Here is a 14,056-nt window from a genome sequence, read left to right as displayed (position 1 = left end):
GCAGAAACAACAGTCTGAGAAGGTGCAGGTACAGGAGCAGTAGGAACGATAACAGATGGAGGAACAAACGTAGGGTTAACAGCGGGCTGACCCGCAGCCGCTGGAGCAACAAGAGGAACAACAGGAGGTATTACAGGAGGAACTACAGGAGCAGTAGCACCCTGTACATAAGGAGGTGGTGATTTCATCAAGTATGATAGCAAGGAATCCTCCTTCAAATCTTCTTCTTTCTTTTCTAATTTATTCGGTAAAGCTGGGTAACATTTATCTATTCTCATATGATGTAATCTAGTAGCTATTTCCAGGTCTTTTTCTTCTTTGTCTTGTCTACATTCTTTTATAGCTTGCATTATCGGAACAAATTCCTGCTTTTTATCCTTTTTAAGTTGTTTGATTTCTTTCTGTTTGGCCTCTTTACGCCATATTCGAAAGGAATCAAACATAGCTGGCCTAGCTTTCTTTAAAAATAATTTAGCCTCAAGATTATCTAAAATCAAAAGTTCAAAAGTTCCGTGTGGTGGCCATCTAAGGTCACCGTCCTTCTTCGTGTAGCGGATCCAGTAATCATTATAGATTATGGGACCCACACCGTGTCGACTATATAGATCATGTATCGGAGTTCCAACTGGAGGTATCGGACATGAGTCCTCCAACCGGGAGTCCATTGCGCAACATTTGAAAATACGAAACAAACCACTATGGCTAGGCATCGTGCTCACTAACCTAGTATCAAACTTCAAGGATTACCGAAGCAATAAAACCTCGTGTAAGTCAAAACCCTCGGTTTTTGGCAATTGCAACTGTCAAATAATACTAAGAACCAATACTAAGAACCACAAATGCAATGGAACCATGCAATACAACAAAGCCGTAAGGCTATTACAAAGCTCGGAGAGCTATTACCACAAAGCCTGAGGAGGCTATTACAAAGCTCAATGAGCTATTACAACAAAAACCTTAAAGGTTAACACCAAAGCTTTCAAAAAGCTAAAAACAATCACTAAGGACTGGGAGCGACCCACAAATACTTAACTCAGAACTTCAATGGCGTCACCAGGAAGGCCCGTCTATCGTCTCGCTTTGTACAAAGGTCTACGCCGGGCGTCGAAGACAGGTCGACAGTCAGGGCATCGGTCCGTTGCAGCCGTCAGGAGGCGGGAATCTTCGCAGGGAAAAACTTCGGGCCACTTATTTCGACAACAGGATCGATGAAGCGGGGTGCACCTTCCCTCGGAGATTTCACACGAAGTTCCTCACGAACATCAGGCTTTGGACCGGACCGGTACCGCTGAAGTCGCCCCACGTTGGGCGCCAACTGAAGGACTGGACTTTTATCAGTACCAGCGGTGCCAGGGAACAACACCTATAACCTTCATGGGATACCTGTTTCGGCGCACAAACTACAGAGACACGGGACACTTCCTTCGACGTCAAAGATTCAAGGTTTATTACTGCAGGGAACACAGAAGTCACGACAAGTACAACACGTGCAACTTGGGGAGACTGCTTCAAATTGGTTCTGTGGATCGCTCCTTTTATACAGATTTTCCCCATAGGACATCATGATACACAAAGTTTACAACCGGTTCCCATAATTATTCCTCAGAGGGGTCGCTTTGGTCACTTTGAAGCACATAAGGTCCGGAACATGAGTGCGGAAACATTTGGTGGTTCCCAACTGTAAAAACCCATCTTCCCAACATTAGCAAATTCCAACCGGCAGTAAAACAGATCGAAATAGGAACTAAAACAGGTGGAGAGGAAGATGGAAACAGTGGGCGAGTCGAAAAGGGTGTAAAAGGGGAGGTATCGGGAAACACGAGATACAGGCATCAAAGGGACATGCCTAATGAGATGCACGGCTGAGACAATAAACTGGCACGGTAAGATGAGCCTCGAGCGGGGCCATCTGCCTTACAGTATCATCCCCCTCATCATAAAGAAACTTACAAAGAACATGCGTCTTCCGCAAATATCGTGGGAGTCCCAGGGTCACGAAGCGGACAGTGTCCGTTCGCTGGCTACTTGAGGGCAAGAGACAAAATGGATGCCGTATCTAAGATGGAACCCGTAGGTACAGGTGAATAACCCACATAACTAACGAACAGTTTAAGTTAGCACAGCGAAACTGCGCACACTTACTAAACTCGTCATTTACGGTTCTTAGATACCAGACTCGACCATATGAGTCGAAAACATCACCTAAAATTGTCACGGAACCTCACCTCCACTGGCCTGGTGGAAAGGAGCGAAGCTCTCACAGGGTCAAATATTAATATTTGTTTCCTGTGTGCATCAGAAGGAACACATGTTACATTTTCCTGACCTAGCTTCCTTGGTCAGGTAGCCTTTTAGAAGACTGCATTTAGATTCTTCTGATGGGCTTGCTGCAGGACAGCAAATTCCTTGACAGGTCCATGATGTTTTACTCACAGATCTTCGCTTGCAGCATTCAAAATGGAATTTCAGATACTTTTGCTGCAAATAACACACAAGGTAATAATAGCAAGCCTGTAGGATTTGAATATGAAAGCTCTTTTTTGGTTTGCTACAAATCCTGCCTTAGGAAAAATGAGTGCTGTTTTATAACAATGGTGTGCAAGGCTCTCAGTAACTCTCAGTACGAGTTGCCAATTTAGGTAAGGAGAGACCAGTGGGACAGAATCTCAGACTTCAGTTGGTATGCCCGAATCATGGGCGGCCTTAGGCATGTGCAAGCTGTGAAACTGCACAGGGCCACCAAACCCCAGGGACCACCTCGCCATTATATATCCTTAATATATTAATCCTCTGAGGATGGATACATATTTGCGTGGCGGCCCCTGGCAGGGATTTGGCGGCCTCTGTTCCACTTCCAAACACCCTGAACACCTCTTCACTGGCCTCCGCACTCAGTCTCACCCGGACCCCTTCGTCCGGGGCCCCCTACCTACGCTCCCTGCCCAGGGCCGCCATAAGCCTAGAGCCGCCCCTGCCCGAATAGTTCAGTGAATGGGTAATAACATTGGACCGAGGAATAATTCCAAACCTTTAAGCAACAGGATCAAATCTGCACGCTTATAGCACCTGCATGGAACAGGTTGTAAATTTGCGTTTTTAGGCGGAAGATTAGGTTGGGTGGAGTATTTTGCTTCCCCTATGCCATGATAGAGAGGAGGTGTGAACCAGGCACACCAGTTCCCCACAGTTCCATGCAGCTTTGCCATGAACTCCCAGTACTTCTGGGACTATTAGGTCTGAAGTTCGCAGACCTGATAATTACAGACCCAGAGATACTAGAAATATCAGAATTGCTCTGCACGCTATATCACCCCTGGCCACTGGTAATGATGGCTTCAAGTGTGGGATGAATACAGGAAATTCATTTGCTTACACGTCAATGGTCTTGTTTTCCTTCATTAGTTTTACGTACAGACATTTTCCACTTTTTGTCGAATTTTCTCTCTACCATTTCTGCATATTAGCAGAGCGCTGCACGCTATTCATTTCCAATATGGTTTGCTGAAGATTCTCTGTTGTGGCTCTATGGTTTAAACATTTATAGAATCTCACTAGCATCTCTCACCAAGTTTTCCCTTCTATACGGGTTAACCTTTTCATGCAGTGCCAGTTAATCTCAAGTTGCAGTACAGTACACATAGCTTTCAAACGTTTTGTTCATTTAGTAGTAATTCTTTTGATATTTAGGGATGATCGTGATTTAAACCCGGGTACCTGGAGCTGGTGGGCGGTGATGAGTGAATAGATCTTGACAGGAGACAAGTAAGATGAGGATGGCTTGTGATAAAATAAAGCGTTGACGACGTATAACTCTATTATTAATACTGGCAGAGACCAGTGAGGTCCAGCAACAGCTGTGGCAGCCCACAGAATGCAGCAAGCTTCATCACCCTGTACCACATCCACACAAAGAACCAGCGGTGTGAATCACATTGTGCGAGTCAACTGAGAGACGAGGCAACACTTTCACCATAAATCCTTTGTGGGGAGCTGACTGACTCAATTCTGCAAAAGATATATTTCATTTTTTGCATCCGCCTACTATTGTGGATCGAAATGAGAACCTAGGAAAGATAATCTTACTCTAAAGGTCAAAAGGGGATTATTTCTGTCACCTTTCCTAGTTCCATGCGACCTCATTCAAGTCTAACGAATGATGGGGCATATTATCAAGGACCAGTGTTAAAATTATCGTCGTTTTATCGGCAGGAAACTGCCGATAAAACGGCGATAATTTTAACACCGGTCCTTGATACTATGCCCCTATGCTCTTAAACTGGCTTATGTTGAATTTCTTATGGGCAGGGGGAAGAGAGAGTAAAGGAGAGAGATAAGTGAATCATATTCAGTAAAGAATCACTGTAGTATAAATCTTGGTGACTGATTTTCCTCTAGAAACAAAACTTTTAGGAATGCACAAGAAACATTCTCTTACATTTACAGGAGATTGGTACCCTAAATTCTCATGCAATAACAGTACGCATTTTCCCTTCTAGGAAAATGGGAGATGCCTTTCGAAGAGGAAAACACAAAAGAAGATGACTTTCACGTGGATGAGAAGACAGTTGTGAAGGTGCCCATGATGTTCCGTTCAGGAATGTACAGCAGCGACTACGATGAAGATCTTTCCTGTACCGTGGTGAAAATACCATACAAAGGAGACACCAGTGCTTTACTGATTCTCCCCAAAGAGGGAAAAATGAAGCAGGTGCAGGATGCTCTCTCAGGACCAACAGTAATGAAATGGGTCAAGTCTTTGGCACACAGGTAATGTCTTATTGATTATTTTAAAGTGCTTAGTCCATGACATCAACCTTTTAAAAGATCACATTGTGAAAAAAGGGTATGTTATATTCTGCAGGGTGCACTAAATGACTGTGCAATTTGGTTATTCTAAAACTCTCTGGAATTCAGTATGCCTTCATAAAAAAAAAAAGAGCGATTTCTAGTGCAGGCGTCCCCTAGATTGGTTGCACTCAGTTTTCAAGCTTAAAAGTACGTTTATTGAAGAAATATTAAGTCAATACATATTATAACATGATATGAGAAACGATATAAACAACATTACAAAAGAAGAAGTCACATACATAGTCTGGATTTAGGAGAGGCTGGTCTATATATGAATAAATAATAATTTTGGGGGAGAGGAGTAGGAGTAGAGGAGTGTCACCCATTATCATCTAAGAATTGTGTAAAAGGAGATCATAAATGTAGACGTTTCATAGCAAGAGACATAGGGTACGCATATGGTATCTAATCTATGATTGTGACAAACCCCATACCACCATGATTGAAAGGATAATTTGGACACATTTTTCCTATTTCTTGTGATCTGCTGGAATGCAACTGCTAATGACAAGTCTAGAATTCACATCTTAGATAAACACAGGAGTCCTACAAACAGTTTCTTTATGTCAGAGAATACGTTGATAATATGCAATTCATCAAGCTAGTATACATTTCATGTACGCACCTGGTCAATATTTCACATTTTGAATACTATGCCCATTATTTCAACTCCTTGTTCATTGCCCTTTTCGTTTGCTATTCATGTGATTTTAACTTGTGCCAACCTTATCCCTCAACTCTGCCCTCCCCTCTGCCCCCTTGTGAATGTTTTCTCCACGTCTATGTGTTTTTGTTGTGTCTGATCTTGTCCACTTTGGGGGTGTCGGGTTTAGCCATGTTATCGCAATACGCCTTTTTGCTAATATTAGTCCTAATAGTACACATTTCCTGCTCAGTTTCCTATTCTTTGGTGTGGGCAGTAGTCCTAATAGTGTTGTCCGAATTTCCCTGGGAACCTCTCATCCGTGGCTGCCCAGAGTTTCTGTAGAACTTCTGACCAGAATGGGGCGACAAGCTGTCATGGCCATACCATGGGCAAAAAGCTTGAATCCACTCCCCCACACCGGGGGCAAATACTGGACCTCTCTGGGTATATTTTGCTCAGCACTTTGGGGGTAAGGTAAGCCTGGTGTACAAAATTATATTGAACTAGTTTAAATCGAGCTTTGGAGCTCACCAATGTAACCCCATTATGTATCCTGACCCCTTTCTGTGCTGTCATAGGGTCGCCCACCGCCTCATCCCATCTCGTCTGTGTGGGAAGTATTTTCCTTGGCATATCATCTCGTATCGCCGATATATGTCAGTAATCAGATGCCGACCCTGGGCCATACATAGCATTGCTTGCACAATTTTTGTTTAGCTACTCGAGAGATTTTTGCATATTGCAAAAATTGTCCACTACCCAAATTAAAGGAAGCCTCTGCACATTCCCTCATCACAACTTGGCCATTATTATATAAATCTCCCAATGTTAGACATCCCCCGTCCCTCCAAGCTGAGCAAGACAGGTGAATGGTCTGAGATATACCATGATTGGTATTTTATCCCTTTTACATCCAGGATCAGCTCATGTGAGATTAAACAATAGTGTAGATGGCTAAACGTGTTAGCTGATGGTGTGTGGCAGGAGAATGTTCTCAGTACTGGGTGGCGGGTCTCAAACGCTGCCAGTACTCAGACATTCCAAGTGAGTATTTTCAATGAATTAGAAGCCATCCCCGTCATTTCACCTTTAGTGCTTTTCCCCTCCCACTATCAACCACCCCTCTCAGACTCCCCCTAGCGAGTTGGATTAGAACTGCATATATGACACATCGAGAGGACACATTCCTGAAAGACATCCACCATGCCCCAACTGGTTGAACAAACTAAAATCGCCACTCCTCCCTCCCCCTGGCAGCGCTGCTGATCCTGCATCCTCTCGACCGTAGAAATTCAGGGCTCACCGATGCCGCCCCATACCGTCCCAAATTACAAGATGTGAATAACTAGTGCACCAATGTTCAAAATTCTCTGTCAAAATGTTTATCTCAATCTTGGTGCCTTTAAGTTAGTACTCCCACAGTCTTAACTTATAAGCAACTGAGCAGACAGCAGGATGTGAGGACTAGCCTCCAGCTCCCAGCTCGTGACTTGGACCCTGTAGGGCGGGGATTGGTCCCCCTGCCCGTACTAGCAAGTTACTAAAATAACATTTTTAACCTGGCTGCTACACCATTCCTTTGTGTGAGACTATTATACTTATCTGTAAGGTTGTTCGCTGCACTCTCAGCTCGCGGCATCCTTTGCAAAAGCGAGTCCAGAATTACATCCTGTGATCTGTCTTCGTAGTCAGGATCTGACTCCACCATTTACAGGGTGAAAACCGGATGCACACAGATTCTACTCGGGCTGCTCCTGTGGTCCCCATGGGACTGTTGAGCGGCCCGGGCCTTGCTCCTAGCTAATCCCACCCTCCACAAGGACCTGTCAGATCTCAACTGCAGCACCAAAGATGAGTCTGAGTGGCTAGACTCATCCAGCCATAATGTCACTTCCATCGCCGACAGGAAGAAAAAAGGCTTTTCCTTTTTGTTCCACCCGCAACTTGACTGATTAGAGAAGACTGTACTTCAGCCCGGTGTCCCGAGGATGACATTTCACTGCCAGGAAGGTTCTCCTTTGTTTCTGTACTTTTTATGTATAGTCAGGATAAATTGCAATGGTGTGTCCTTGATATGATTGTGGCCATTTAGAACGGATGATCTGCAGAATAATGTCTCCATCTCTATCATTAAAAAAAACAGGCTATGACAGCTCTTGGTGGGGCTCCAGGACGAGGCGGCGGAGCAAGCGCTCTGTGGGCTCTTTCTATATTGAAACATTTTGAAAGTCTCTTGGGGGCCAGCTCATTAATGATCCAGTTCTCCAGAAAGAGCTCAGCAGATGGGCCTTTAACCTTCCCATGAAATCCTATGAATCTTAGATTATTCCTACTGGACCTTCCTTCAGCATCATACGTGCGGTCATCCAGGTGGACCACCTTTTTCTGTAGCAGCTCGACTGTATCTATGAGAGAAATAACCTCCTGCTACATGACCTTCACGTCTTTTTCATTGGAGAACACTGTATCTGACATTTTATGAAGATCACATCTCAGTAAATTAACGTCTATTGCCCCTACGTCTAGCCTGTAGACCATACCTTCTCTGGTGAAGTGAGTTGCAGCCATAATGTCTGCAAGGGAGAGATCCGGGATGCGCTGTGCGTCCTCCCCCTGCTCAGCCTGCATCACATCTGGGTCGATAGGGAGCTGAGGCATGGTTGCGCATTGTTTGAGATTTTGTTAATTTGCACTTTGTTGGCTTTATCTTTTACAATTTTGGATCTAATTCTGGTCTAGATCCCTTTTAGAAGATCACTTCTCTGCAGCGTGCACCTTCCAGAGTCTCCTACGCCGAATGACCCCAAGACACCACCAGAAGTTTACTTGTCTCTCAAACTTCGTTGTTGAACAGCCTGAGCAGGCACCCTGTATAACACTCTTTTTTGCCCTATTAGCAACAATGTCAAAGGTCGTGCCGACCAGTTTCAGGCTGCTCCAATCCCAGGAGCACACATCCCTCAATTGGGACACTCCCGGATCCTATCTCAGATTTTGCTAAAATCCAACCACAAGTCCACTTTCCCCAGGCCTTCGTGGTCTTGCACTATCCACCATCCCGGGCACAGCCGACTGGGAGTCAAGTGATCCGATGCAGTCGCTCATTAGGGTGCTTGGGACCATGTCAGAGGCTCCTGACCCAAGTAGAGCAGGTCAGGGGTGCAATCGTCTACTATAATGCTATAGAGGTGCCCCCAGTCGCAGTGTCCCCGGGTCCACAGACAGTCCAGGTCCACACACAAGCAGACCATACTTCAGGCTTCAGCAGTAAGTGCCCTATCGCAAAGCCATCTCTTGGCTCACAGTTGCTGCTCCAGTAGGAGGGCTCCAGTGCCTTCCAGAAGCCCCTGGTTACAGGATACTCTTCCGATCCCAATTGCTCGGGACCTCCAACCATGGGGGACTTGAGCCACCAAACACTTCTGCGCTTCTCTATTGCACACTGTTGGTGCATCAATCCCCGTATGACTTTTTCCTTCTCTGATGGCCCGGGAGGCCCCTCACATCTGCATCACCCTTCCCGGGCAGCCGATCTGAGCCTCTGGACTCTTCAATCCAGGCCGGAGCAGATCGGGGGTCGACCAGCGTTCACAGCCTCACCTTCTCCGCTCCTGCCGGGAGCGCCACAGCACGGGTTACCGCACAGTCGGCCCAGAGCACGCAGTGGCCTCCCATCTCACAGAGCTCCAGGGGGGATTCACCATTCCACACATGGATTTTTCCTTTGCCCGCTCAACTCTGACTGCCTCTGTCCGCGATCTGCCTCTTCAACCTGATTCGGTGCTCCTCAAGCTGTCCGACCCAGCTTTCAGCACTCCGCCCAGCTGCCTATCAAGATGTTGTCCCGAGGTTCTGCTGGATCCCGCCTGTTCCAGGGTCCATTCGGTGGCAGTTGCCGATATCTGTGACAAGTCTCACACACTGGATAACCTTTCCCACAAGGGTTGCAGGGTTTACAGCAAAATATTCATCCAGGAAGATGAAGGATTTATTTGCCACTGGAGGGAGCTCCGGTAAACATGTCAAGCCTGCCATTCGCCCAGCAGGTTTTGAAGAGAGGATGAGTAGCATCAAGTGCTTTTCATAGAGCCTGAAATTTGCTTTGAAAAGAAGAGGGAAGGTGAAAGAGGAAGCAAACTTGTGAAAAATAAAGATATGTATCTTGTGCCCAAATTACTCTGTTATTTCTCCATGGCTTCCAATAGATAGGTTTGTTATTTATTAATATAAATGTATTATGCCAAACAGTGGAAGCAAGACAGGTATCAAGGTCTTTAGGAATAAAACACAATGCAGAATAAGGCAATTTATAGGAATGTTTGAGAACTGGTGTAGATATTGTTTGTGGTTCGCAAGTGAAAGATAAGTATTCTTGAAAAGAGAAAGGGAAAAGAAAACATTTCTCATGGTCAACCCATAACAGAGAGTTCAATGAGGAGTCTGAGAGCCATTGAAATGCTTGACATTGTAAAAAAGCCTTATGATATTTTAAAAAATCTGGGTAATGTACTCCTCCCTCAATTTTTGGGAGCAGTACTTTTGACAACACTATGAAGGATTTTGTTAGTATAATAGGCATTAACATTTTAATTTTATCTAGCTGGACCCACCATGACAAATATAATGGATACCTTTTCATAACTAAAGTAGGCAATTTATGAAGACATTTTTCCATTTTTAAAGAAATTGAAGTATTGATGGATAGAGGGAACCATGTGCCAAGATATTTAAGTTGCTTAGGGCACCATAGAAAATTGGATACAAAGTCTTCTTTCAAGGTAAATTTAGTTAATGGCAATATTTCACCTTTCAAAGATAAGTGGGAGTTCGCACAGCGTGATGAAATTTGTGGGTTGTAAAGAATTGTAGCGTGCCACTGGATAGAACACTGTCTGACCAAGCAGTGTGAGCACAAAGCTAAAAATGAGAAGGTCCCCCTACTGGGAGGGGAACTAACCAGTGCACAGCGAAAGGACCGTAGTCTTATTCCATAAACATCATAATCACAGCAGTCTGTGTGAAAACTTTCAAGAATTTTAATCCATTCGTGGAGAATATTCAAGCATATTCAAGTTCAGCCAGAAGCGTGTCGTTACACGTCAAATAATCCAACCATAGTGATTAAATAAACAAGTCCCGATGCATTTCGGGCAAAAGCCCTTTCTCAAGGGAATGCTCTACAAAGAAATACAAATATGAACAGAATCAATAAACTGTACAAGCCAGAAATTAGCTTGTATGAGTCAACTTCTTTAAAAAAAAGCTGGGAGTGAGGATGTCGGTTGAGAAAGAAACAATAAAATATCATTGGCATATGCTGCTAATTTAACCTGTTGTTTATTAAATGTGAAACCATGTATATGTTGATTCTGTTGTATTTTGGATTTAAAAGGTTATAGTGCTCAGTTGAAAAGGAAAGGGGATAGAGGGAAATCTTGGCAAATGCCTCTATGTAGGGTAAAATATGAGGAAGTAAGGCCATTTACGAAGATAGTGACCTTTGGGCCAGTATGGAGATGGGATAATAGAGATATAATTTTAGGACCAAACCCATACCATTTGAGAGTATGAAAACTAAAAGGCCAATGTACTCGATCAAATGCCTTTTTGGCATCCAAAGTGACTGCTGCAAGAGTGTCAGAATAATGTGACGCTTTGGACAAGATATTAAAAAATAAATGAGTATTGTCAGAAATGTAGCGCCCTTTGATAAAACCGGACTGTTCCTTACCAAGTAATTTAGGAAGGCAAGAGTCTAGTTATGTGGCTAGATTTTGTTTGATAATTAACGTTTACTAATCATGTAGGTCTTTCATTTTTGCAAAAATTGAGGTATTTTCCTTCCTTTGGAATGAGGCATAAAAGGCCATTGAAAAAGGAGCCAGAAGATCTGTGTGAGTGTGAGAAAGAACTTATGAGAGCATGCAGTTGGGAGAAGAGTATTTGTCTTTGTATTTTGGTATCTGGTTTGTGTCAATAATGGATTTAACGTGGAGCCTATTCTGGCTAACTTTAAGGTCAATAGCAAGCAATTTTCCTAAGTTATTTTGACCACCATAGAATTTTGCACAGGACTTTAATAGGTATACAGAAGCGTTATCTGTAGATTCCTTTATAAACTGGATTTTTGTTTAAAAAAAAGTTCTGCCAGGCTTTCTTTCAATTTTGAGGTGTGAAAAGAGTGTTCCAGTTTCTTAATCTTTGCTAAAAGTGCTATGGTGGACACACAGGATTGCTTTCCTTTATTGGAGACGTACCTAATAATGAAATCATGAGCTGCAGCTTTAAATGCATCCCAGATAATGTGAAAAGATAAATGTCAGGTTGGCTAATGGAGAAATATTCATGGAAGAAAGAAACAAATGAGGAGGTAATGGCAGGGTTCAAGAGTAGTGAGTTGTTAATGCGCCATCGTTTAGGAGGGAGAAATAATATCCTATTGAACTGAAACAGGAGCATTATCAGAAAGAAGTATAGCTCCTATATCAGCTGAGATTGACAGATATTATGGAATATGAAGATGTGATCTATTCTAGATTGGGTTTGGTGTGGTGCATAGAAAAATTAGTGTACTCGCCCAAGATTACATAGCCTCCAGGCATCAATTAAGCTCCTTCGTTTAATAGTTTGCATGAAACACTTGTGTGCTTTATTCGGGATAAAGGATACTGCTGAGTTACCGTCAATAAAGGGATCCATATTCTGATTACAATCACCAGCACAAATATAACTATTTACAGGATAATTTACAAGGCGTTGGGTTAAATTAGAGCAAAAATTAGGTACACAGACATAATATCGGTTCCAAAATATCGACTGGACATAATATCGAGGTAAAAATATAGACTAGACAAAATATCGACTAGACATAATATAGACTACAAAAATATCGAGTTATATCGATATTAATAGCCAAAATATCGAATCAAAAATATAGACTAGACATAATATCGACTAGATAGAATATAGACCAAAAAAAAATCGAAAATAAGGGACGTTTTTAATAATTTGTAATAATTGTGTAATATAAATCTGTAGCGGGTTGTGGGTTTATAGGGGAATAGGGTGGGAAGTAATTTAAATATAATTAATTAATTATGTAAATTAATAATAATTGTTAATTAATTATTAATAAGTAATTAATTAAAATATAATTGGTAATTAATAATAATTGATTAATTGATAAATAATTAATTTTTAGTAAATTATTTTTTGTAGCGGGTTGTGGGTTTATAGGGGAATAGGGTGGGAAGTAATTTAAATATAATTAATTAATTATGTAAATTAATAAGACTTGTTAATTAATTATTAATTGGTAATTAATTAAAATATAATTGGTAATTAATAATAATTGATTAATTGATAAATAATTAATTTTTAGTAAATTATTTTCTGTAGCGGGTTGTTGGTTTATAGGGGAATAGGGTGGGAAGTAATTTAATTATAATTAAATAATTATGTAAATTAATAATACTTTTTTAATAATAATTAATTGGTCATTAATTAAAATATAATTGGTAATTATTAATAATTGATTAATTGATAAATCATTAATTTTTAGTAAATTATTTTCTGTAGTGGGTTGTGGGTTTATAGGGGAATAGGGTGGGAAGTAATTTAATTATAATTAATGAATTATGTAAATTAATAATAATTGTTAATTAATTAATAATTGTCCATTAATTACATTTTAATTGGTAAATAAAAGTAATTGGTATAGGAAATTAAATTTATTTGGTAATAATATTTCTATTAATTATATTTATTTATGAAGTTTTTACTTTTTCTACTGTTGCACTCACTGGAGTGGGAATAGTAATTTTTACCCCTACGCTATCCAACGCTTTCCCTACTGTTGCACCCACTGGAGTGGGAATAGTAATTTTAACCCCTACGCTATCCAACGCTTTCCCTACTGTTGCACCCACTGGAGTGGGAATAGTAATCTTTACCCCTACGCTATCCAGCGCTTTCCCTACTGTTGCACCCACTGGAGTGGGAATTGTAATTGTAACCCCTACACTATCCAGCGCTTTCCCTACTGTTGCACCCACTGGAGTGGGAATAGTAATTTTAACCCCTACGCTATCCAGCGCTTTCCCTACTGTGGCACCCACTGGAGTGGGAATAGTAATTTTAACTCCTACGCTATCCAGCGCTTTCCCTACTGTTGCACCCACTGGAGTGGGAATAGTAATTTTAACCCCTACGCTATCCAGCGCTTTCCCTACTGTGGCACCCACTGGAGTGGGAATAGTAATTTTAACCCCTACGCTATCCAGCGCTTTCCCTACTGTTGCACTCTTTGGAGTGGGAATAGTATTTTTTACCCCTACGCTATCCAACGCTTTCCCTACTGTTGCACCCACTGGAGTGGGAATAGTAATCTTTACCCCTACGCTATCCAGCGCTTTCCCTACTGTTGCACCCACTGGAGTGGGAATAGTAATTTTTACCCCTACGCTATCCAGCGCTTTCCCTAATGTTGCACCCACTGGAGTGGGAATAGTAATTTTAACCCCTACGCTATCCAGCGCTTTCCCTACTGTTGCACCCACTGGA

General features: G+C 42.2%; 1 protein-coding gene across 1 annotated transcript in view; it reads left to right on the top strand.

Annotated features, from left to right (window-relative positions):
- Nucleotides 1-14,056, top strand: part of LOC144781329 (alpha-1-antitrypsin-like) — a 112,907-nt gene that overhangs the window by 25,288 nt on the left and 73,563 nt on the right. Inside the window, exon 4 of the mRNA XM_078660104.1 lies at nucleotides 4,497-4,767. Within this exon, the coding sequence (XP_078516230.1) occupies nucleotides 4,497-4,767 (271 nt within the window). The remainder of the gene's footprint in view (nucleotides 1-4,496; nucleotides 4,768-14,056) is intronic.

This window comes from Lissotriton helveticus, chromosome 9 (assembly GCF_964261635.1).
Source record: "Lissotriton helveticus chromosome 9, aLisHel1.1, whole genome shotgun sequence".
Classification (NCBI taxonomy): Eukaryota; Metazoa; Chordata; class Amphibia; order Caudata; family Salamandridae; genus Lissotriton; species Lissotriton helveticus.
Note: the sequence above shows the minus strand (reverse complement) of the source record. Positions and strands in the feature narration are given on the sequence as shown.